Source organism: Panthera uncia, unplaced genomic scaffold (genome assembly GCF_023721935.1).
Source record: "Panthera uncia isolate 11264 unplaced genomic scaffold, Puncia_PCG_1.0 HiC_scaffold_291, whole genome shotgun sequence".
In the NCBI taxonomy this organism is placed as follows: domain Eukaryota; kingdom Metazoa; phylum Chordata; class Mammalia; order Carnivora; family Felidae; genus Panthera; species Panthera uncia.
This window is the reverse complement of record NW_026059420.1, coordinates 2,967-28,188: the sequence shown is the minus strand read 5'-3', so window position 1 is coordinate 28,188 and position 25,222 is coordinate 2,967. Positions and strand designations below refer to the sequence as shown.

Sequence of the window (25,222 nt, the reverse complement as noted above, 5' to 3'; positions counted from 1 at the left end):
GGCTTGTCTGAGCAAATGCGACATGGTTAATATTCTGCGAACCCTCTAGCATTTATCATATGGCATTTTATCAGAGAGCTAGTCTTTTCCTTAAAGCCTCCCGGGGTCACCTCCTGGTTACGCACAAGCTTCCCTTCACAGGCTGGGGAGGAAGGTGGCCCGAGGGGTGGTTATGGGACTCAAGTTCCCGAAGAAAAGCACGCACAAGGCAGCAATGCCCGTGCTGTGTCCCGGAGTGATGAGAGGCGCTCTGTACCTGGGCGCTTTGCAAACAGGTTGACGCTGTGTTGTGCCTCACAACACCCAGTACCCAGTGACTCTCACTTTTCAACCAACATCACAAACCCCGAAGGAACCTGCTAAGTGTCTTTGTTCTTTGATATCTTAATGATTAAAAAATCTTCAGGGTGCCTGGTGGCTCAGTCGGTGAAGCGTCAGACTCTTGATTTCGGCTCAGGTCATGATCTCACGGTTCACGACTTCGATCGAGCCCCGTGTCGCTTGGGGTTCTCTCTCTCCCTCTCTGTCTGCCCCTTCCCCACCGCTGCATGCCCTCCCTCTCTCAAAATGAAAAAACTGAAAAAAATAATTTAAAAACCTTCAATCAAGCAGCTATTCTTTTTTTTGAACGTAGCTGGTTAAATAGACATAAAAGAAAATATTTCATCCGGTGGGCTTCATATCATAAAATGAAAAGCAGACAAGTTTGGGGGAAGTTACACTGAGGATTGTAACGCCCCTCCCCACCACTGCCTCATGTGAGACCAGCTCACGATTCCTTACCCCCAACCATTTGGGCCAGATGTGTTTCTGAATTCAGAGTTGCTTAGAGTTTAGAAAGGCAGAATCATTGCATACACTGTAATATTTTGTTCATGTCCCCATAATGAATCCATTAGTATTTCTGCATGGAATATATAATAAGAAAATCCACGTGTAGGGAGATTAAAAAAAATAAGATTAGCAACAGGCTCATGTCATTTCAGATCAGGTTTTGTGGCCAAGGGCGTTTAGATTTGGAACTGAGAATTCGGGAATGCGGATCCGTAGAACAGTGTTTCTCAAACCGTGGTCCCTGGAACAGCAGGAGCGGTAATCCCCTGGGAACCCAGAAAAGCAAACGCCAGGGCCCCCCCCCCCCCCCCCCCCCCCCCCCCACCGTCTCCTGACCTGCTGAAGCAGAAATTCAACAGGCAGGGCTCAGACGTCTGTGTTTCAACAGCCCTCTAGGTGACTCAGACGCACTGTAGAGTTTAAGAATCGGTGCCTTGGGAGACACGATTACCGACGGGTGTCTTACCTGTCTCTGCTCCTGCGCGAGGGGAAGGTGGCGTTACAACCTTCCACTGTGCACACGTGGGTTTCCCTGGCGTGCATGTTCTTGTGGTGCATTTTCACGCCGCAGGCGTTCTTAAAGGTCTTCTTGCAGACGTCGCACTGGAAGTGGTTTTCTTCCTTCTGCCGGCCGAGTGCACGCCGACCCGCGACGTCCGGCTCTTTAGACTCTTCGAAACAAGGAAAAGCCATCCCTCTGCTGGACAGAGCGCCCAAGAGCCCGCCGGCCAGCAGGTGCTGCTGCAGTCTGATGTAGTCCGGAAAGGGCACGCAGGGCTCCGTCCCGGGTGTGAGGTGAAGCTCACGGCCGCTGTCGTCCGGCCCCCTCGGCACCGCGGGCTCCTGCTTCGCCTCGCTCTCCGCGCGCTGCGGGGCCTGCTCGGGGCTTCTGCTGATGGCCCCGCCGGCCTTCGTCCCCGAGTCTCCGCGGCAGCCCCTCTCTCCTCCTGACCGCGTGTCCTGGTCCCCGGGGGCTCTGTCCGACCGAGGACTGCAGGCCTCCGGCTCGTCCCCGCGGGCCACCCGCGGGGGCACGTCTTCATCCGAGCTGAGCGCCTGCCTCTTCTCGTTGGCGATTCCCACGGTCTCCTTCTCGATTTTGATGGGCATACTGGACTTCCGGGATTTCTTCTTGGGAAGGGCGTCCAGCGGCCCCTCGTTCGACACCAGCTGTTCCGGGATGGAAGAGGACAGGAGAGGCAGAGAAGGCAGCACCCCGGGCGTGTTCGCCAGCTCGGCCGGAGTGGCCGGGCTGCGGTAGAAAGGCAGGACCGGCTGGACCGTCTTTAGGTTGGGGAAAAGCACCCCGTTTTGCCCAAGGCTGGGGAAGGCCGGCGGGCCCCCGGAAGCCTCCCCCGCACCGAAGCCGGCCAGGGGCCTGCAGTCGGCAGAGCTCACCGTGAAGGCCGGGCGTTCGTAGCCGTCCGAGGCGGCCAGGTTCAGGCCGCTGCGCAGGTCTTTGTCCCTGTTGTTCCTGTTCATGGGCATGTGCAGCCGGGGGTTGGGGTTGGCGCTGTGGCGATTCCGGCTCCTGAGGGAGCTGAAGACCATGTTACAGCCCTCGATGGTGCACTTGTGCTTGATCTTCAGGTGGACGGCGTTGTAGTGGATCTTGAGCGTGCCCTTGTCGTAGAAGGTCTTCTCACAGGCCGTGCAGAACACCCGGCCCTTCTTCGCGCCCAGGCTGGTCCTCTCGGGCTTCGCTTTGGCCTCGGGGGACAGCTGTGTCCTTTCGAGCTTCGTGACGATGTTGTACGGGCTGGAGTCACTCAGATGGGCGTTGTCTTCCTTTTTCGTCACCGGATCCGGACAGTTTAGACACTGCTCTCTTTCCACCTGAAATGGCGTGGAGCTGGAGGTCACGAAGCCACTGCCGGGGAAGGGTCCGTGGATGTCCTGCTTGGGGTCCTGACTTTGGTCCTGACCCTGCTCCAGCACGTACTGCTCGGGCAGGGACCCTACGAGTGTGGGAGGCACAGGGTTGAAGAACTGGAAAGGCAGCATGAAGGTCATGTTGTTGATGAGGTTCTCAAAGGGGTGCAGGCTGCTGGGGTTCCCCTTGTCCACAGGAGCGGGGAGGCCGGCACCCCTGTGGCTGCAGCTCTCGATGAAGGCCCTGATGTCCACGTTCGCCGTGGACGGCGGGATGATGACGGACCGCTCTTCTTTTTCCTGAATTGCCATGAGCTCCGCGATGGACTTGGTCTCCCCAAAACGAAGGAACTGCTGCAAGGTGGCCACCTCCTCCTCGCTGGTCATGATGCTCCAGTGATCCAGCACCTTTCCCGACGCATCCTGAGCCGGAATTAAAAAGCGCAATTAATTTTACTGCTCCTCGCCTTCTTCTCTAGAAGGAGTCACGCGGTCAGGGCCCCCACGAGCACCGCAGGGCGCCCTGGCGCATACTGGAAAACAAAAACGAAACGCCCCCCCCGGGCGAGCACCGGGCCCGGCGGGGCCCCCCCCCCCCCCCCACTACTCTCCTAGGCCGGAGACTCTGTGCAGAAAATAACCTGCACCAATTACAAGCAGTGGTCCAGAAGAGAGAAATAAAATTATATTACTCAAGCCTAAGGGAAATTAAGTGATTATTTTCCATCTTACTTCAAACCAATTGGTTGTCTGGCATTAGGCGTAATTCCCCCCCCCCCCCCCCCCCCCCCCCCCCCCGCCCAAAATTAAAATATGTATCATTTGAACAACAGTAACTTCTTTATCTAAAAAGTATAGACAGAGCAATCAGGCCTAGCACAGCTCAAGTATTTATTTTGCTGCGAGTTTAAGAATCTTCCCAAGCAACTCACATCAGAAAGCAAATGAACCTGTATTGATCCACTGGCCGTGTTTGCAAAGCACAGATTTAATTACACTGGAGTGTTGGAGATCTTTCAAACTCTAGCAAGGCCTAACTTTTCCCAAAACTACAATAAATATTTTATCACAGAACATGTATTTGATGGCCTACTGAGATCTTTCACAATGCATGTAAGAGTTCTGAAGATGATGAGGGATGTAACATCATAAATTTTTGATGCACTAGAGGTTCAAGGTAATTGATTCCATATTTTTAATCCCAACACTAGAAAGCAAGATTATTAGGATCATTAAATATTGATCTATGTCATAATGTAAGATCATAATGCTACTCTACATAAAAGGTTGCTTTGAGCCTGCTGGGGGTCCTGTATCCAAGGTGAGCAAATATGCCTTCAGAGGAATACTGTGGGCGTCAGGGTTAGAAAGAAATGGGTTCAAATCCTGGGTTGGCCACGTATGACCTGAGTGGCTTTGGCCACGATTCAGAGGCACTTGGAGCCTCTGGCTTTTCAGCTGGAAAATGGGGATAATTGACCTGCCTTGTGAGATTTTACCGGAAGAAGGTCCAGGTCGATAAATGGTTGTAAGTGTTCGTGTTAATGACGGCCTACCTGGAGGAGACTGAAGCGAATGTCTAATCATCCCCGTTTCAGGGAAATTGTGACATTTCCTAGTGTGGATGTCAAAGCAAGAAAATGTCAAAGCAAGAAAAAAGCTGCAGCTGTGTCAGATGTCAGAGAAATGCTACCATTCGTACCAGGAAAGATGTCCTTTGCTTGCAGATAGGACACGTGAGGCCTACCTCCACGACCTGGTCGAGGAGGAGGTAAGACTACTCTGCAAAATAACGGAAAGGGAGAAGGGGAGGAGGGCACGGCACAGCCGAGAGATGAGAACACGTGCGGGGGCCGGAAGGGAGTTCAGGAGCGAGAGAACGAGCGGGAGCCGGAAGGCAGACACATCCCAGGAGGGTGGAGCCCGGGAAGGAAGACCAGAAGTGGGGCAGCATGAAGCCGTAACTGTCCGCCGTGTGGTTCTGGAACTCCCGTTCTCCCCCCACCCACACCCTCAGTAAAATCTGGCACAGGCAGGGCCTTGTGTCAGTAGGTGGCTTGGGGACAGTAACGTGGGGCAAACGCTTCATTGCAGGAGGGCTGGCTCGGTGGAATCTGAGTCAGAGAACATGTAATTGCTCCCACGTCCGGAAGTTTCACGGGTATCTGGGGGAAAGCACTGCGTTTTCCCCAGAACACGAGGTGGGGGCTTAAGCCATTAGAAAAAATTTTTAAAAAGATTTTTTTAAGTTTATTATTATTATTTTTTATTTTGGGAGAGACAGAGACAGCATGAGCAGGGGAGGGGCAGAGACAGAGGAAGAGAACAGAGAATCCCGAGCAGACTCCACACCGTCAGTGCAGAGCCCAGCATGGGCTCGAACTCCCGAAACCATGAGATCATGACCTGAGCTGAAATCAAGAGTCAGATGTCAGATGCTTAACCAACTGAGCCACCCAGGCACCCCAGGAAAAATATTTAAGGGAACGATGCCCACCAATGACTGGAGCACTACAGGCGACCGGGTTCCATCGTTTACTGGAACGTGGATTCGAGACGACGTTCCAGAAGAACCATGGCCACGCTCACCATACCTGTAGCACATATCCACGGATATAATCCTGAAGGGTCCAGTCCAGGGCATGGAGAATCTGGAGAACCTCATCTTGCTTCAACACACTGAAGAGCCGGTCCAGTAGGATTTTCAGGCGAACAGGGATGGCCTGGGTCCCGTACAGCATGAGGCTGCTGATGTCAAACACCACATTGGACTGGACAATCTCCACCTGGCTTGTGGGATACACGGGAGGGATCCTCAGCTTGCTTAGAGCTGAAAAATCAAATTGAAGAAAAGAAAGTCCATTTGTAAAGATCCGACTTCTAAGAGAAACACGGAGAAGGTGGCAGGCTAGTGTGAGCTCTCGGGTATGTGTTCCAACAGAAAAAAACAGTAATATGCAAATGTTAACAATCTTTTTTTTTTTTAAGTTATTTTGAGGGAGAGAGTGAGTGCGTGAGCAGGGGAGGGGCAGAGAGAGAGAGAGGGAGGGAGAGAATCCCAAGCAGGCTCTGTGCTGTTAGCATGGAGCCCGACGTGGGGCTCAAACTCATGAACTATGAGATAATGACCTGAGCCGAAATTAAGAGCTGGACACTTAACCGACTGAGCCACGTAGGAGCCTTTGATTAACCATCGTAAGAGCTATCAGGCTCTAAATTATTCACAAGAACTTCTAAAATAAAACGGCCCGGCTTGAGATTCTTTTTTCTTCCCTGTGGCATCCCTAAGGAGTATGAAATAGCCCCACGTAGGACAGACGCAAGGACAAGGAGTGAAGACAAATGCAGCAGGTGCATAATCAAAAGATAGAAAAATCAGGAAGAACAGGGTCTGCCGGTGAAGATCTGACAGATCTGGGCTCGTGCCCTCGTCTGTCACCAGGCTCTGCCTTGTCGTCCAAGTCATCAGGCTCTGCCGATTTAAACCACCGAAATCTATGCCGTCCAATGTGACAGTCATCAGATCAGGCATGCACAGGTGCTTAAATTTATTACGTGTTTAACTTTACTGAATTATTTTTACCTTATTAAACTATTTCATTCATTAAATTCAATCAAACTGGAAATGGAGTCCTTCAGCCACACCAGTCACGTTGCAAGTACTCAGCAGCCGCACAGGGCTGGTGTGGGGTTCTGGGGTTTGGCAAACTGAGATACAGGACGCCCAGCTACACACGAACGTGGATTTCACATGAACAGTGAGCGAGTGGGATACGTTTATACTAAAAATATTCACGGGGACACAGTTAAGCCTAAGTTGTTGTGTCTCTGAAATTCACATTTAACTGAGCATTCTGGGTTGTATCTGGCAACCCTGGAGGCCGTTGCATGAGCTGCTGTCGCTGCAGAATGACCCAGCACACCCCTCACGCAGGGTCGTTCAGGTTCAAAGGGATCGTACACAAAGCTCCTGGCCTGTTAGCCAGAGATCGGGGCCACACACAAGGGTTCGCCGTCTGGGAAGGGATTTAACGTTAGCCGTTCCCAAACCACTCTAGGTTATTCCGAGGGGGCACGACAGGCCACGGGAAGAGGACACATAGTTACCGTGGGCCACCCATCCGTGTCTGCACTGCTCACACTGGCGGTGGTTGATCTTCCCCGGCTTGAAACTCTGGCAGCTACAGTTGAGAGTGCAGCCGATAGCCTGCGGGAGAGAACACAGGCCCACGGGGAGCGTGAGTGACACACGCAGGGCTTTGCCGAACACCACGCGGTCGGTCCTTCATTCAGTGACATTCGCCGAGCAGCGCGTGCCCGCCGTGTCCCAGACCCAGGCGGGTATGCGGTGCCCCGGGAAGACGAGCAGCGGCCCGGGAGGCGGGGAACACGTCACCAGCTGCTCTGCATGCGACAATGGGCCAGGAACCAGTTCTGTAAGAGGAGAGCGCAAGCTGGGAGGGGACACCTTGCTTGTTAGTAAGAGCACGGGAGGGGTGAACAGTCCTATTTTCGCCAGTCTCTATGTTGATCAAAGCAGTCGCCCCGGACGGTGACACAGGGGCCGCCCTGGATGATCTGAAAGAGTGTGATCTGAATGGAGAATTATCCAAATGTGGACGTGGTTACCCCCCCAACGTGTGGTAGAGGCTAAAAGTCCGCCCAGATGTTGGACACGATGTGGCCAACCACACTGAGGACGACTCCCTGATTCCACCCTCTGGGCTGTGTGGCTCACAGCCCTGTGCACACGCCCAGCTGCACGTTCAAGTGCTGTGCGTGTGTGGGGGTGCCCGGTGTGCAGTGGGGAGCACGGCGGGGGTGCCCGGTGTGCAGTGGGGAGCACGGCGGGGGTGCCCGGTGTGCAGTGGGGAGCACGGCAGGGGTGCCCGGTGTGCAGTGGGGAGCACGGCGGGGGTGCCCGGTGTGCAGACACACGGCTGAAAGAGAAGACAGGGAGGTTCTTGTCAGCTAAGTTCTAGTATGAAGAACAAGCTTCCCATATATTTCTAAGATGAATTCCTCAAAAGGGGATAGAGGCCTGAAGAATATAACGTTATTACTAAAGAGAGAAAGCTCTCACAGGAGTCCCGACACGGAGGCTCCGGGGAATAGCCACTGGGTGGAATCCGCACGATTCCGGAGAGCCCTGAACCTGGGGAGTGCGTGTGTGCATTTGGGGGGTTCCTCCATCTTCCAATTGAGGGGCTGCGGTGCCGTATGGGGACAGGGAAGGGTAGACTCCATCCCAGGACTCGGGAAACTCAGCGTAAGGAGTGTATAACTAGTCTTCACTTAAAAATCAGTTGCTGCCGGGATTGTACAAACGGTACAGACACTTTGGAAAGCAGTCTGACGGTTCTTCCAGAAGTTAAACACGGGGTTCCCATATGACCCGGCAGTCCCACCCCTAGGCACATGCCCAAGAGAAATGAAAAGACAGGCCCACATAAAACCTGGTGCCCGAATGTTCACAGCAGCATAGCACTTATAGTGGCCCGAAAGCAGAAACAACCCCAATGTCCGTCAACTGATGAATGGGTACACGATGGAGTATTATTAGGCCGTGGAAAGGAACAAGGTGCTGCCGGTGCTACAGCACGCAGGGAAAGATGCTAAGCGGAACAAACCAAGGACAAAACGTCACAGGTTGCAGGATTCCATTTACATGAAATATCAAGATGAGGCCAATCTCCTGACGTTACCAGGGGCTGTGCAGGTGGGGAGGAGGGACGGTTAATGGGTGGCGGGGGGGGGGGATATTATTCTTTTTGTTTGTGCTCGTCTTTTTATTTATTTTATTTTATATATTTTTAAAAGTTTATTTATTCATTTTGAGAGAGAGAGCGGGGAAGGGGCAGAGAGAGAGGGAGGGAGAGAATCCCAAGCAGGCTCTGTGATGTCAGCAAAGAGCCTGACGTGGGGCTCGATCTCATGAATCGTGACATCATGACCCAAGCTGATATCAAGAGTCAGAAGCTTAACTGATGGAGCCACCCAGTCACCCCTATTCTGATCTTTTTAAAAATAGCTTTTTTTTTTAAATTACAATTTTGTTAATGTTTTTATTTATTTTTGAGACAGAGAGAGACAGAGCATGAGCGGGGGAGGGGCAGAGAGAGAGGGAGACACAGAATATGAAGCAGGCTCCAGGTTCCGAGCTGTCAGCACAGAGCATGACACGGGGCTTGAACCCATGTACCGTGAGATCATGACCTTAGCCGAAGAGGGACGCTCAACGGACCGAGCCACCCAGGCGCCCCAAAACACAGCTTTAAATTGAGAAAGAATTCTACCATTCAGCCACTTAGAGTGCACCATCTGTGATTTCTAGCACATGCGCAGTTGTGCCAACATCATGATCTGATTTCGGAACATCTCCATCACCCCCAGAAGGAGTCCTGCATGCAAACTTGACGGTGGACATATGTATTCACTTCTATTTCTTCCGGGTACATTCCTAGGAGTGGAATTGCTGGGTTACCGTGTAGTAACTCTGCTTAACGTTTTAAGAAGCTGTCAAATGGTTTTTCAAAGTGGCCGCACCACTCTGTATCCCCTCCAGTGATGCACGAGGGTTCCGATGTCTCCACGTCCCCAACACTTGTTGTCTGTCTTTTTTTGTAACAGCCATCCCACTGGGTATGAAGTAGTCTCTTACTGTGGTTTTCATTCGTATTTCCTTGACGGCTAATGCCATTCAGCATCTTTTCAGCAGCTCATCGCCCATTTAGTTGTAGATCCTCCCTAGGGACACATCTATGCGGATCCTTTGCTCATTTTTCAATTGGGTTGTGTTTTAGTATTCAGTTGTAAGAGCTCTTTATATACTCTTGGTACAAGTCCCTGAACAGGTTATGATTTGCAAATATTTCCTCCCACCCGTGGATTATCTTTTCACGTCCCTCATGGTGTTCTTTGAAGCACAGATGTTTTAAATTTTGACCAGCGGTGGAGAGCCTGGGTGGCTCAGTCGGTTGAGTGTCCGACTTCGGCTCAGGTCACAATCTCAGTTTGTGAGTTCGAGCCCTGTATCGGGTTCTCTGCGGACAGCTCGGAGCCTGGAACCTGCTTCAGATTCTGTGTCTCCCTCTCTCTCTGCCTCCCCCGCCTTCCGTACTCATGCTCTCTCTCTCTCTCTCAAAAATAAATAAACATTGAAAAAAACTTTTTTTTAAAATTTTGGCCAAGTTGCTTTTTTAAGGTGAAGGAGATGGATGCTTGCACATCTCTGGGGAGCACAGTGGAACCACTCCATTGGATACTTTATAAGGGTAAATTTTATGGTAAGTAAATTGTCTTAATAAAAATATCACTGAAGAAACCAGGCCATTACACTCCTATTAGAATGGCCAAAGTCCAGGGGCGCCTGGGTGGCTCAGTCAGTTAAGCGTCCGACTTCAGCTCAGGTCACGATCTCGCGGTCCGTGAGTTCGAGCCCCGCGTCGGGCTCTGGGCTGACGGCTCGGAGCCTGGAGCCTGCTTCTGATTCTGTGTCTCCCTCTCTCTCTGCCCCTCCCCCATTCATGCTCTGTCTCTCTCTGTCTCAAAAATAAATAAATGTTAAAAAAAAATTTATAAAAAAAAAAAAAAAAGTCCAGAACACTGACAATACCAGATGCGCACGAGGAGAGCAACAGAGACGCTCGCTCACTGCTGGCGGGAATGCAAAATGGTGCAGCCACTCTGGAAGACGGTCTGGTGACTTCCTACCAAGCCAAACGTACCCTCACCGTCTGACCCAGAAATTCTGTTCCCTGGAGTGTACGTCCACACAAAAACCTGCACGTGGATGTTTTACAGCAGCTTTAGTCATCACTGCCAAAACTTGGAAGCACCAAGATGTCCTTCAGGGGGTGAATGGATAAGTGAACTACGGTCCATCCAGACAACGGAATGTCGTTCAGTGCTAAAAAGACACGAGTTGTATCAAGCCATGAAGAGACACAGAGGAACCTTAAATACATATTGCTAAAGGAGAGAAGGCAGTCTGAAGAGGCCACCCACTATGTGATTCCAGCTACATGAACCTTCTGGAAAAGGCGAAACTATGGAGGCACTAAAAAGCTCCGTGCTTGACCGGGGTTAGGTGAGGGCGGGGGGCTGTGAACAGGCAGAACAAGGAGGATATTTGGGCAATGACAATACTCCGTGCGATATACTATAATGACGGATATGTGTCATTATACTCTTGCCTGAACCCAGAGGGGGTACAACACCAAGAGTGGATTCTAACGTAAACTGTGGTCTCTGGGTGATAATGACATGTCTAAGTGGGTTCATCAATTGTCACAAATGTACCCTCCGGTGGGGGATGTGGATAAGGAGGGGGTCGCTGTCCATGTGCGGGGCCAGGGGGTATATGGGAAATCTCTGTACTTTCAATTTTGCTGTGAACCTGAAAGTGTTCTAAAAAATAAAGTCTTATTTTTTTATTAAAAAGTTTTTTTAGAGGTGCCTGTGTGGCTCAGGCGGTTGGGCGTCCGACTTCAGCTCGGGTCATGATCTCACGGTCCGTGAGGTTGAGCCCCACGTCGGGCTCTGTGCTAGCAGCTCAGAGCCTGGAGCCTGCTTCGGATTCTGTGTCTCCCTCTCTCTCTGACCCTCCCCGGCTTGCACTCTGTCTCTCTCAAGAATAAATAAACATTTAAGAGAGAGAGAGAGAGCGCGCATGCATGCACCAGTGGGAGAAGGGCAGAGAGAGAGGGAGACACGGAATCCGAGGCAGGCTCCAGGCTCCGAGCTGTCAGCACAGAGCCCGACGCGGGGCTCGAACCCACAAACCATGAGATCATGACCTGAGCAGAAGCTCAACCGACTGAGCCACCCAGGCACTCCCAAAATAAAATTTTTTTAAAAAATCAGTGAGCTGGCTTAAATACAGGTTAAAAATCTCCCTGATTTGACGGTTATCTATGACTCCCTTTGGATTACAATGGGCCCGAGCAGATCAATCAGACAAGAGCTTCTCAGGCGAAGGAACAGGGCTGTTCATAACGGAGGTACACGGCCCACAGCAGTGCGTTACCCGATCCCTCCCAGAGGCTATCGGAAAACAGAAAACACGTTTGCTCTTTGTAAAGCCATCCAATATCCTACAGAGAACTCCCTGTGATCACAACGTCCTCTTATGGTAATAATCCATGCCTTCTCCTCCGGGGTGATACCATCCCGAGGCGGTGAACACTGGCCTTGGGGGGAGGAGGTATATATATAAAGCACAGAAACACATACATAAACAGAACACCGGAATGTGGTATAATACTAAAACTTCCCTGGGTGGGCAGGGGGGGGGGCACAATTAGGAAAATAAAAAATCTAGGCTCCTCGGGTATACGGGGAGTAATGACAAAAAGATTGAGAAATACTGCTTTAGAGCCAGAAATTATTTCACCTTCTGGCTACAGAGATTCTACTCCTGTACATGTAAACGGATGTGTTAAATACACAGACGCATACGTCTATATTCCTATACACGTAATTACATAGTTATCTCAACCGGGAGGAGAAAAATGAGGACCGGTTTAATGCCTGTTACACACCGTCCCAAGAACTAGAAAGGCACCCTTAGTTTTGTTTGGAGCCCACCTAATATGCTGTCCGGATTCTCAAACGTCCCTGCGGCTCTGAACGCCAGCTGACCAAGGAAGCAGCCCTCTGTATTCTCCACGGCTACCAGCATATTCTGCACTAAGCCTCTGCAATATTTCACAACCTACCTTCCCATCGACAGGGCTGTTTCAAAGGAAGTTTCGTTTTGTTTTTACATTTCTTTATTTTTGAGAGACAGAGAGAGACAGAGCATGAGCAGGGGAGGGGCAGAGAGAGAGGGAGACATAGAATCTAAAGCAGGTTCCAGGCTCCGAGCAGTCAGCACAGAGCCCAACACAGGGCCCGAACCCACAATCCACGAGACGGTGACCTGAGCCTAAGTCAGACGCTTAACGGACTGAGCCACCCAGGTGCCCCTCAAAGGATTTTTAAAAGCAGAAAAATTCTTATTTGGGGATCCTGTCCCTCAAGATGCCATTCATTCTTTGCCAGCAAGATGCTGGAAGTATACACAGAAAATTCACATTCACTGATGCAGAAAGTAGGACCCTGCTCCAATCAGAGAAAAAAAGACGTGCTTCAGCACATACTTCCTCTCCTTCCTGAAGATTCTGCTTAAAAGGCTCTCACTCAGGCAAAGCCTCAGGAAACTCTGGGTGATCCTACCTCGGGCCCAGCACGATGAAACTTCAGACGAAACAACTCCAGGCACATTTCATAGCCTGAGATTCAAACTCACTTTTTCTGTATCTCTTGACATCTGACTCAGGGTTTTTCAACTTCAGCATTATTGACATTTTGAGTCCAATAATTCTTGGTGGCGGTGGCTGTCCTGTGTGCTGTGGAATGACTGCTATGTCCCCAGTCTCTGCCCACCGATGCCACAGAAACGCGTCTCCCTCTTACGGTTGCGAAAACCCCAAATCTTTCCAGACTGCGGTCAAGACCCACTGACCTATCCTGACTATTCGCTTTTAGCAGCTTCTAGTTTAGGGACACATTTGTACCTATTGGGACATAAACCCAATGTATGAATGCTGTTTTTTAAAAATGTTTATGTATTTTGAGAGGGGGAGGGAGAGAGAGAGAGAGAGAGAGAGAGAGAGCATGAGCAGGGGAGGGGCAGAGAGAGAGGGAGAGACAGAACCTGAAACAGGTTCCAGGCTCCGAGCTGTCAGCACAGAGCCTGACGTGAAGCCCGAACTCACAGACCATGGGATCATGACCCGAGCCAGAGTCAGACGCTCAACCAGCTGAGCCACCCAGGCGCCCCATGAATGCTGTTTTATAAGAAATATTCATGTGGCTCTATATGAACCTATTTGAATAAGGCTTAATAAAGCTCATTATACATCCATGGAGATAAATCTCAGAGGAATTATTTATGAACTAAAAAAAAGCTAATTACAGTGCCTTAAGAAAACTTCTGATATTAAGGGCCCAGGGTTTTCCCACTCATATCGGAATTCCCACAATGTGGCAAAAATTATAGCACTGTTATTTAAAGACAAATTAACACTTCTAAAATGAAATCAAACCCGAAAATTCTAATTACAGGATGAAAAGTACTCATGCAAATCAATACGGAAAACCCTTAAAATGTACATCCTTTCCTTAGGAATCCTAATACTCGTTCCATTCTTCGGAAACATAAAGCAGATGTTTTACAACATTCTGAACTCATCAAGACATGATGATTGCTTTTTTATGCACTCATTAAAAAAAATTTTTTTTAACGTTTGCTTATCTTTGAGAGACAGAGAAAGAGCATGAGCAGGGGAGGGGCAGACAGAGAGAGAGACACAGGATCTGAAGCAGGCTCCAGGCTCCGAGCTGTCAGCACAGAGCCCGACGCGGGGCTCGAACTCACGAAACGTGAGATCTTGACCTGAGCTGACGTCGGACGCTTAACCGACTAAGCCACCCAGGCGCCCCTAATTTATTTTATTTTTTAAGTAATCTCCACACCCAACGTGGGGCTTGACCCCGAGGTCAAGAGTTTCATGCTCCACCAATGGAGCCACCCAGGCGCCCCTTTACGCACTCATTTTAATCAGACTATTTCTGAATTGTTACCAGACACTTTGATGTGCCACCAATCAACATCCCAGGTTCTGGCGTGCTTGTCCGTAACTGTCACGTGTGTTCCAGACATCACCGATGCCCCTGGCATGTGACAGACGAGTGGTTACCTGCAGCGTCGGGATGGAAAGCTGGGACCTCGTTTTTAGGTTCTGTGTGAGGGTCTGTCCGTCCCTCCCTCCTTTCCCTGCTCTACGTCCAGCTTGGGGACCAGGCGTCCGGTCAGGACAGGCTGCCTTGACTCGCCAGCAGCAGCGGGTACCCGCACGGACATCCACCGCTGGACGGTGCAGGCCTCCGAGGGGGTTTGAACGACGGAGCTGCAGAATAACGAGTGTCCCTCCGCTTCAAAGCCGATTTCATCTCCTGTACGTGCAGACGTTTTCCTATCACTCAAGATAAGGACTTCAGCGGGGAGAGTCTCAGGGAGAGACGGGAAGAGGAAGGAACACAATTTCACACAATTTCAGCAAGACCCTTGGGGGTTTCCAGGTCCACGGGGTTGCCTCTTTGAGGGAGCCGTCTGTGAAGCGGCTTAGACACAGGATCGAACTGCGTACCGGCCGGGCAGCTGCGTCGGCTCCCGGTCCTCACTCTGCCCCGTCCGATATGGTGGCCGCTCGGTACCGTCTAAGTCGTTCAAATGGCCAAATTTAAATGTGGCTACTTACGCTAATTATAATAAGACAGAATTACAAGTTCAATTCTTTGGTGACACCAGCCACGTTTCGGGCGCTCAGCGGACGCATGTGGTTTAGTGGCCACCACACTGGATGGTGGAGATACAGAACGCACCCGTCATCACGGAAAGTTCTACCAGACGCTTCTGAGGCCAACGGTGAGGCGAGGTGTCCTTCCGGCGTCTGCCCTCTGCGTGGTAGCGTGACTTAACAGGTGCTCTCACGTAACCCTCCCTACGTTGTCGTGGGGAGGGGATTATTCTCAGGAAACTCATATTTATACGGAAGGTCAGTGATTTTCCCAAAGTCGCACGGTTGGTGAGCTTTCCTGAGCACTTAACCGCGTGCGAGGTATTGCACGAAGCATGCTCGTGCACTGTCTCATTTCTTTCTTCCAACCTCCCTGGGAGGTAGGTAATACTATCCCCATCCTAAGGCTGAGGGAGCCAAGGAACTTGCGGGCTATCAGGGTCGTCTCCAATCTGGACACTGGAGGCAGGGTATACCTTGAAACATCCATATTCGGTGCTAACCACACTTACACTTACGGTTTCATCTAATGCCTACGGCAGCTCGGAGACTGAGGCATTATCATCCTGCAGTGAGGACACCAAAGTTTCACACTCTCAAGAGACTTCATAATAAATGAATAAGCGGTTACTGAACATTAATGAGCCAGGAACTGTTTGTTCGAAACTCCGGGGGTTAAAGTGTTGAAGAAGACGGACGAGGTCCTTGCCCTCCAGGGGCATAATCCCGAGGAGACAGAAAATAAACAAGTAAATAATCCGCACCATTTCCCAGGAAGCTAGTGCTATGAAAAAACGACACAGAACGATGCCAGCAATTTTACTGGGTGGCATGGCGGGATGGGGTATAAGTAAGTGCCTTTTCAATATTTTTAAGAACTATTTTTTTTTTTTTGAGAGAGAGAGAGGAAGTGAGCAAGGGTGAGAGGAAGAGGGAAAGAGAATCCCAAGCAGGCTCCACACTAAGTGTGGAGCCTGCCGTGGGGCTGGCTGGATCCCACGACCCTGGGATCATGACCTGAGCCGAAACCAAGAGTCAGAGACTCAGCCAACTGAGCCACCCAGGAGGCGCCCCAGTAAGTGCCTTTTATTTTATTTTATTTTATTTTATTTTATTTTATTTTATTTTATTTTATTTAAAAAAAAATTTTTTTTAACGTTTATTTATTTTTGAGACAGAGAGAGAGCACGAACGGGGGAGGGTCAGAGAGAGAGGGAGACACAGAATCTGAAACAGGCTCCAGGCTCTGAGCAGTCAGCACAGAGCCCGACGCGGGGCTCGAACTCACATACTGCGAGATCGTGACCTGAGCCGAAGTCAGACGCTTAACCGACTGAGCCACCCAGGCGCCCCCAGTAAGTGCCTTTTAGATAAGGTCATCACCGAAGATTTTTGAAGTGGTGACATTTGAACAGAATCAAGGGATGGCTAGGAGCCAGTGAAGACCTGGAGAGGGAGGAAAGGTTTTAGGGCAGAGGGCATGACAAGTGCAAAGGCCCTGAGGCACAAAAGAGGCTGAGTGCTCAGGAACAGAAAAGGAGCCAGGACCTATGTAGACGGAGTGAGTAAGGTTAATGGTAGGAAATGTGGGTCAGAGAGGTGGCAGGAAGCATTCTGCAGAGGACCTTGTGGGGCAGGCCGAGGAGTCTGGAGTTTGTTCTTAGTAATCCTTTGAAAACAGATATGAAATGAGTATGATTTGTCTGTTGAAACGATTACTTCCGGAGGCAGAGGTGGGGAGCCTGCACGCCTCACCCCTCGCCACAATGAGGCTCTTTCCCAGGGAGGTGGTAAAGGGTCCTGGTGGCTTCAGGTGACTTAGGTCTTACTTCCCATTAAACCACAAAACCTTCAGCTCCATGCCTTGGAGTCTGACTGAAACAGGCTGGATATCTGTTTCTGCTCACCCTGGAGGGCTATCAGCCATATTAATGAGGATACACAGGTAAGAATCGCAGAGACCGATCAGTACAACCAGAGCGTTGAATCACAGCAAGGTTCATGGGTCCTCTGGGCTCTGGTGGTCTGACTCCTCCACTGACAGAGCTACCAAAAATACCTATTACAAAACCCTCCATAAAAGTTACTGCACGATGAATCGCTCCAAAAACAGGCAAGGGACCAGCTGAAACCCCAAACCAACACCCAGCTGCTAGCAGGGGGTCGGATCCTTCGTAAGCCCTGCACTGGTGTTATCTGAGAGAGTAATGAATGAATCGAGACGGCAGCGGCACGGTGCTTCCGAATTACAGATGCCCACCCCATAGCCTTTCGTCTCATCTTCCCTTCTGAGTCTCTGCTGGGGGCCAGGTGACGAAGTACTGGCCGATGGTATCCCAGTAGGAGTTATCAGGCGGAGCTTTACAGAAAACCCCTTGTAAATGGGAGCTGAGTCAGCTGGGACACTTCTTTGCTGTCCTCCTCCTTCCATCCTGGGATAAGAATATGATGGTTGGACTTGAGATGCCATTTTGTGACCATGAGGCAACTCTGCGGTCATGCCCTGGGGGACGGCTGCGCAGGAAGGATGGCGACTGTTATTGGGAGCCTTTACTAGCAGCCAAAAGTAGTTCCTAATTTATACACAGGCTGTCTGCTGGCGATGGAGAGGGCCACATAAAAATCGTGTAAAAATGCCTAACTAGGAGAAATCACCAAGGCCAAGTTTAGAGCCTGCTGCCCTCTCTTAAGTGTGAGATTCCAAGGCTGTGCCAGATTCTCGGTGATAAGGATCATAAAAAGCCAAAGGACCCAATCTGCTAAATCACAAATCACTTTTGAAGTCATTAGGCTTTAGAATAAAACTACTTCAAGTTTTTCCAAGCCGCGTTTTTAAATGCTGATACAGACGATTGTTAGTATGTTTGAGTCTCAGAAGAGTCTGGTGCAGATCAAACCGTGCCAGTCAGGATCTATAACACGAAACACCTCCTAAGGCAGCTGGACCACCCTCAGCTTATGGGGAGGGGACCTGGTTTCTCTTCACTTACAGCAAAATTGTCACCCCATTCTCTCTGTGGCTGCAGAGACAGCCTTCGGGGTTCCGGAAATTGCATCATTCAAGGAGGGGTGGGGGGAGGTCTCCACCTCTTAGATACATTCTGTGCTGCTTCTTTTAGGAGAATTTGCCTTTTTTTTTTTGCTCCCTACCTCTTCTCCTCCCATTTTTTCTCTAACTTCTTTCGATTTTTAAATTTTCCACTGTTTTCATTACATACACCAATTTGCAGAGGCACAACTAGGATTCTGAACGCAGTATCATCATTTGCCAGACGGGCAACAAGGACAACTGGGAGGAAGAGAAGAGAAAGGCCAGGTGGGCTTCTCGTAGGAGGCAGCTGGCAGCATTGGACGGAAGCCCACCTAGGGAGAGACACAAGACCAGACGTTCATGCCATCTTTCTGCATGAGTAGTTAACGAAGTGATACAAATTTACTTAACAAATTGCTTTTGTTGGCGGTGGTGGTTCTCATTTGTTTTTAAAGCATCTACTACGCACTGATAATTACAAGGAGCCTCCCGGGGATACAAAGCTGAGGAACTCCCAGTATCTGTCCTAGGGGGTGTATGTGTTCATCAGGGAATAAAATTCGACAGCTTGACTGGTCAATGACAGCAGAGAATAAAGTTTTTGAATTTGTCAAAACCTCACATGACTCATTCACTATATTCAAATCTAGAAAGTCAAGAGATACTAAAGACAAATGAAAAAAATCATTGGCTGCCTTTAGGGAATGCTAGGGAACCAATTAATTGTCCCCAAACCTGGTAAACAAAGGGATAGATCAAGTATAAATCCTTAAAAAATTTTTTTTAATGTTTATGTATTTTTGAGAGAGAGGGGAGGGGCAGAGAGAGGGAGACACAGAAACCGGAAGCAGGCTCTGGGCTCTGAGCTGTCAGCGCAGAGCCTGATGTGGGGCTCAAACCCACAAACTGTGAGATCATAACCTGAGCCAAAGTCAGATGCTCAACTGCCTGAGCCACCCAGGCGCCCCAAGTATACATCCTTTTTAAAAAATTGTTTATTTATCTTGAGAGAGAGACAGCACTTGTGAGCTGAGGAGGGACAGAAAGAGGGGAGTGGGGAGAGAATCCCAAGCAGGCTCCACGCTGTCAGCATAGAGTCCGACACAGGACTTGATCCCACGAATTGTGAGATCACGACTTGAGCTGAAATCAACAGTTGGAAACTCGGGGCGCCTGGGTGGCTCAGTCGGTTGAGCGGCCAACTTCAGCTCAGGTCACGATCTCGCAGTCCGTGAGTTCGAGCCCCACCTCGGGCTCTGTGCTGAGAGCTCAGAGCCTGGAGCCTGTTTCAGATTCTGGGTCTCCCTCTCTCTCCGCCCCTCCCCTGTTCATGCTCTCTCTCTGTCTCAAAAATAAATAAATGTTAAAAAAAAAAAAACTAAAAAAAAAAAAAAGGAGTTGGAAACTCAACCGACTGAGCCACTTAGGTGTCTCAAGTATACATCCTTTTTTATACAAATTGTGCAAACCACTGACGAGACAGAGATTCCCTTTATAGAAGTATCTAGTGAATAAATAAATGAAGAATTAGAATACTACCATTCCACAATTCCTAATGTAAAAGTTGACAACCAGGTCAGTTGCCTCTGATTGGAAAGATACGTTCTACTACAGATGGGGTGTTCTTATGAAAAAAGTTCAGATCTGGGGTGTCTGGATGGCTCAGTCGGTTAAGTGTCCGACTTCGGCTCGGGTCATGATCTCACGTTTTGTGAGTTTGAGCCCCGTGTGGGGCTCTGTGCTGACAGCTCAGAGCCTGGAGCCTGCTTCCGATGCTGGGTCTCCCTTTCTCTCTGCCCCTCCCCTGGTTGCACTCTGTCTCTCTCCCTCAAAAGAAACATTAAAAAAAATAAAAGAAATAAAAAAGTTCAGATCTGAATCAGATCAAGCCCCTTGGTCAACTCTAGTGCACAGAAAATGCAGGGGACAGAGGAACAACCATAACGTAAACAATACCACAAGGAAGCAGTCACTAATTCAGACTGGGGGGCATTGTATAAAATAAATGACCCAGCTTTTTCAACAGATACATTGCAAGGAAAAAGTGAAGTGTAAACCTACAGATTAAGAGAGACAACATATGGACCTTATTTGGATCCTGGTAAGGAGACACCAATACTTGGGGCACCTGGGGAGCCCAGTCAGTGAAGCGACTAACTCTTGATTTCGGCTCAGTTCACGATCACCTGGTTCGTGGGACTGAGCCCCACGGGGGGCTCTGCGTTGACAGTGCAGAGCCTGCTTGGGATTCTCTCTCTCCCCCTCTTCTCTCTGGCCCTCCCCTGCTGGCTCTCTCTTTCAAAATAAGTAAAAACATTAAAAAAAAAAAAAAGAACATGTACTGACCTTCAAGAGTTATGTTAACTTTTTTTAATTTTTATTTTTTTGAATGTTTATTTATTTTTGGGAGAGGGAGAGAGAGACAGAGATAGCGTGAGTGGGGAGGGGCAGAGAGAGAGGGAGACAAAGAATCAGAAGCAGGCTCCAGGCTCTGAGCTGTCAGCACAGAGCCTGACACGGGGCTCGAACTCACGGACCGTGAGATCATGACCTGAGCCGAAGTCGGATGCTCAACCGACTGAGCCACCCAGGCACCCCAAGAGTTATGTTAACTTTTATAGGTGCTACATGAGGCCAGGGGAGGCTTCCCCCACGAGGCAGCAGGTGTGCCCTCCTCACCTCGTGCAGGAAATGCCATGGTCCTAGGCTCATTCCGTACATGAGTGTGAAACCCAGGAGGCCAGGCCACAGAGTAGAGGCTTCTGTCCCCGGGCCACGAGAGCACACCTTGAAAGGCAACAGCAGGTGAGCTGAGCGTGTGCTGTCCAGACCGGCAGCCAGGCCTGTTGGCTTCGTGGAGCCATCGGGATTCCCAGCTGCAAGGAGACACCCCCTTTCCCATGAGCACAGTTGTAAAAAGGGACCCGGGAAGCCTCAGAAACCAGGAGGCATCATTTGCAAATACAAAACCCCCACCGAAGACCCACCCGACAGAATCTGCTTTCTCACTGCAAGCAGGGGGATGAAAAGAACAGAGCCCGGGGGGCTCGGGGCTGGGAGAAGGGTCTGGAAGGGTCTGGCAGAGGAAGGGGCAGCTGGGAGGGAGCAGGTACAGATGTTGGGCCAAGTCTACCTGTGAGGAGAAAGCACGCGCGACACCCTTGCCCCCTTCTCGTGCTGCTCGTCTTCAAAGAGGATGGTGGGGAAAATACTCGTTCTTTTGATCTCTTTAAATCAAAGTATAAACTCTGTGCCAAAATCATCTAACAGCTGTGCCCTTTTTTCTTAAAATTATTAGTTCTGAAAACAGAAAATATAAAAAGTAGAAAGATATGCAAATGTTACTTTATGAACCTAACCAATTATTTCTTCATTAAAAAAAAAAAACACCTAAGAACAACAACAAACTATATGGAAATAAAAGGATATGTACACATTTTCCCCCCTTTATAACCTAAATTTGGGAGGACCTCAGAGGCAATCTTCAGAAACCTTTGGTAACAAAAAACAGAGGGACGTTATAGGCGTAGGGAACTTTTGAACGCAAGAGACAGCTCTGGGGGAAAACACACAAAAACCAACACAGAAAAAGGACATTTGTACTTCAGGATAATTTTAACGAACGCAGCCACTTCTACAAGCACTGCAACTTCACGTCCATTGCAAGATAACAATGAAAGGGTGAACATTTCTAAGTAAAATTTTGCAGACACTTCTTTTAAGGGCTTAACGAGAACTCGATTTTCAGAACTGAGTGTTAAAAAAAAAAAAAAAAAGAAACAAAAAGCGACCTCAGATTTTTCAAAATGAAATTTTGAAAAAGAAAAGGCCAGAGTTTGCAAATTACCGTCCTTGTCACTGCCTTAAAATCCAGCCTGGAGAATCACGGAGCGCTCGAGTTGTCCGTATAAAAATTTTATCTTCGTAACGAGTAACTCGAGAAACCATCAGAGGGCTACGGGACCAGGCCAGTGCTTCTGGAGGCTGGCGCAGAGATAGAAACTACTCGTGATGTTTGTTTGGGTGTATGGAAGGATCCTTCAAGGAAGAGTCTGTAAGAGGAGACAAACTCACACAACCAGATGCAACTGAATGAAAGTTTACCTTCACGGAGACGGTCATTTCCTTCCACATAGGTTGTTTGGAGCTGGCCTTTACAACATTTTATCCCTCCGTCTCTCTTTGCCCTCACTCTAGCCCTGTGAGATCATCCCCCCAAGGCAAACTTCTCCTATGATTTGCTAGGCTGGTTTTTAATAATGAGTTCAGGCGTGGCCGAGAATGGCGGTGGCCCTTTTCCCTGCAACACCCAAAGTTTGAGAAGGCCCCAGGTCGGAGCATGGCAGAGCGGGTCTGCTCTTTGTTTTGATCCACTGTTTTCTGTTTTTGGTTTTGGGGGATAAAAACAGGCACGTGTCCATGCAGAGAAAGGGGGCTACACCGGGAACTTAGGATTTCCAGAATTAGGAGAAAGGGCTTCAAAGGATGACAAGATAAGAGAAGATAAGGTTTTCAGGTGGAAACCAATTTAAAAGAAAAAAAAAAAAAAACCCACAAAACTTTCCAGATGTCTCTTCCGAGAAGAACCCAGTTATCTTTAACATCTCACAGATACGGCATCAAAAATAAAAGAGGCAAATAAATAAATAACTACAATAAAAATCTGCAATAGGGTATTTGGAGGAAGGTAATTAAAAAATATACTGGCTCTCTAAATCTTGGTCTTAGTTATCCAAAAAAAAAAAAAAGTGCGGCTCAGCAATGAGATTTCATCTAACCTAGGGTATTTCTAGGTCTTCTTGAACAGGGCTGTTTCTGACAAAAGTAACTCTAAATGCCATCTGTAGAGGTGAAAACTCAGGGGGGGGGGGGTAAAGCTCCCTCCTCCTGCAAGTAATTTACCTTGCGGAAGCTTCAGGGCAAGGCACTCTCTTAATGGCCACTGTCAAAATAGCTTCTAAAGCCATATACAAAGGCTAAAAGACACTTCTGCCCCTCACCCCACATGCAGCAATTTAATTTTACCGACAAACTGAACTTTCACGATGTTTATGTTTATCCCTAGGCATTCATAAATGATAACGGTATGCTTAAAGAACAATTATGATTTGTTCTGCAGGGAAATCTCTATGGCTTTTCTCACCCAATGGGGTGGATCCTCCTTTCCAAGCTGAGGGTTCTCAGACACAGAACATGGGCCTGCGAGGCCGGCCTAACGGCTGCGCGAGAGAGTTGCAACAATAAACAAATAAAAATAACGCTCTATGCAAACCTCACGCTTCCACAGGAATTATTTCATGTTGGTTAACATTTCTGATGTGAATTATTACCAGAGCAAACATGATTGTTTCTCATCTTAGCAGGGATCAAGGGCCAAATAACCCCTCCCAACTTACCACTTTCTGACTGGAGGAGGGGCCTCTAGCTAAATCCTTGCTATTCTGAATGGAACAGCATTTACAGGTACGGATGATTTTCCAAATGAAATTATGCAGGTGTCTGAACATAATTATGAGTTCCCAAAGCATGAGCCGCGCTTGAGCTCAGAGAAGATTTCACCACCTTTTCTCGGCATTGAACTAGAACAGGAACACGTTCAACCAACAGTTGAGTTCAAATAGTAATACTTTCTCGGTGAAATTAAAGTTAGCAAACCTATCAGATAAAAAATCAAATGATGACTCACATGTTACTCTTTTAGGTACACCGGAAAAGATAAAGTTATCAACGATATTTACCAGAGCAAAAATGGTGTCTATCTGTTCACACCCATTTAACGCAAAAATCAGAATCCTGACCAATTGTTAATGTTTGAAGTAATGTGGTTTTTTTTTTTTACACGACATCCGAGAATTTTATTTTGACATATTACACTTTAAATGAGGTTTTAATAATATATATCAACGTGTTCGGGAAGGGACAATTTGAGAAACCGGTGTATTTATCACTGAGCAGAAGTTTTAACACGTAAGCATCTAAGTGCAAGAGAAGAGTCTAAGGGATCTTCTGAAAAGATCCCGTGAGCTCTAACAGCAAATTAAAACGAGAAGCAAAGAATGAAAAGGCACCAGAAAAAAAAAGGAGAAAGATAATCTGCCCAACACTATTTTTCAATTCACTTACTGTCAAATCAAAAATCTTTGTCACTCTGATGAGAATATATTCAAAAACAAAAAATTTGTTGCTACATCTGCTGTGTGGGCCCAGCGCATGCAGGAACACATGTTTTCCCCAGCACGCGCGCGCGCGCACACACACGCACACGCACACACGCACACACTCACACTCACTGACAGGGATTCCCAGGATACCACTGGGGCCTTTTTTTAGGCCCCTTAAGTGTTAACAGCAGAGGCCTGGCTGCGACCAGGCGTCTGGCCCGGTTTAAATGCCCTGTCTTCAGCAGAGCTGCGGTGAACACGGCCATAAACCTAGGGGACATAACTGAACCTTAGAGTGTCTGACACTCACCTCTCCCCCCCACCCCCCAGCCCCAACACACACACACACACACACACAATTTTACTCCGACAATTAAGGCTGCTAGCTGGCATTCCATTTAACTGTCAAACGGCGACCGGTGGCAGCCCCACGGCCACAAAGAGATGCCTTAAATGAGAAGAGCATGTTTCTACACCGCATTTGAGAAAGTTTGGCTCCGAGCTATGCACTGATTAACATCAGATCTCCTCCTTCCCTCGCCTCTCCGCAATCTTGTCACATCTGGCTGACAAATCCGTAGGGGCCGACGCAAAGCCGGGCGGCCGGCGGCGGGGCTGGGGTCTGGCGGGGGCAGGGGCGCCCGAGGGGGCAGGGGACAGGCGGCGCCCCCCGCCCGCCTCCCCGCCCGCGCGCGCCCCTGCCCCCGGGAGCCGACCCGGCGCTGTCCCCCCACCTGCCCGAGTCCCGGCTCGGCTCGGGGCGCGCGGGCAAATCAGCGCCTCCGCGGGGCCGGCCGCCTTCCCGCCCCGGCTCCCGCCCGCCGGCTCCGCGGCCCCGGCCCTCGCGCCTGCAGCCCGGCGGCCGCACCCCCTCCGCGCCCTGGCGTCCCCTGAGCTGTCGGAGCGACCCGTCCGCGGCGCGCTTCGCGGGGCCTCGCGAGAGATCGGGCGCCCCCGGGCCCGCACGTCTCACACCGACC

The 25,222-nt window shown here is 49.5% G+C and overlaps 1 protein-coding gene across 1 annotated transcript in view; it reads right to left on the bottom strand.

Moving 5' to 3' along the window:
- The window catches only part of LOC125917911 (zinc finger protein basonuclin-1-like), a 31,146-nt gene extending 6,085 nt beyond the window's left edge, over nucleotides 1-25,061 (bottom strand). Inside the window, exons 1-4 of the mRNA XM_049623988.1 lie at nucleotides 24,646-25,061; nucleotides 6,814-6,913; nucleotides 5,301-5,536; nucleotides 1,301-3,129 (exon numbers count right to left, since the gene is read on the bottom strand). Coding sequence (XP_049479945.1) covers nucleotides 1,301-3,129; nucleotides 5,301-5,536; nucleotides 6,814-6,913; nucleotides 24,646-24,723 — 2,243 coding nt within the window. The 5' untranslated portion in view covers nucleotides 24,724-25,061. The remainder of the gene's footprint in view (nucleotides 1-1,300; nucleotides 3,130-5,300; nucleotides 5,537-6,813; nucleotides 6,914-24,645) is intronic.
- Nucleotides 25,062-25,222: the final 161 nt, after the last annotated feature.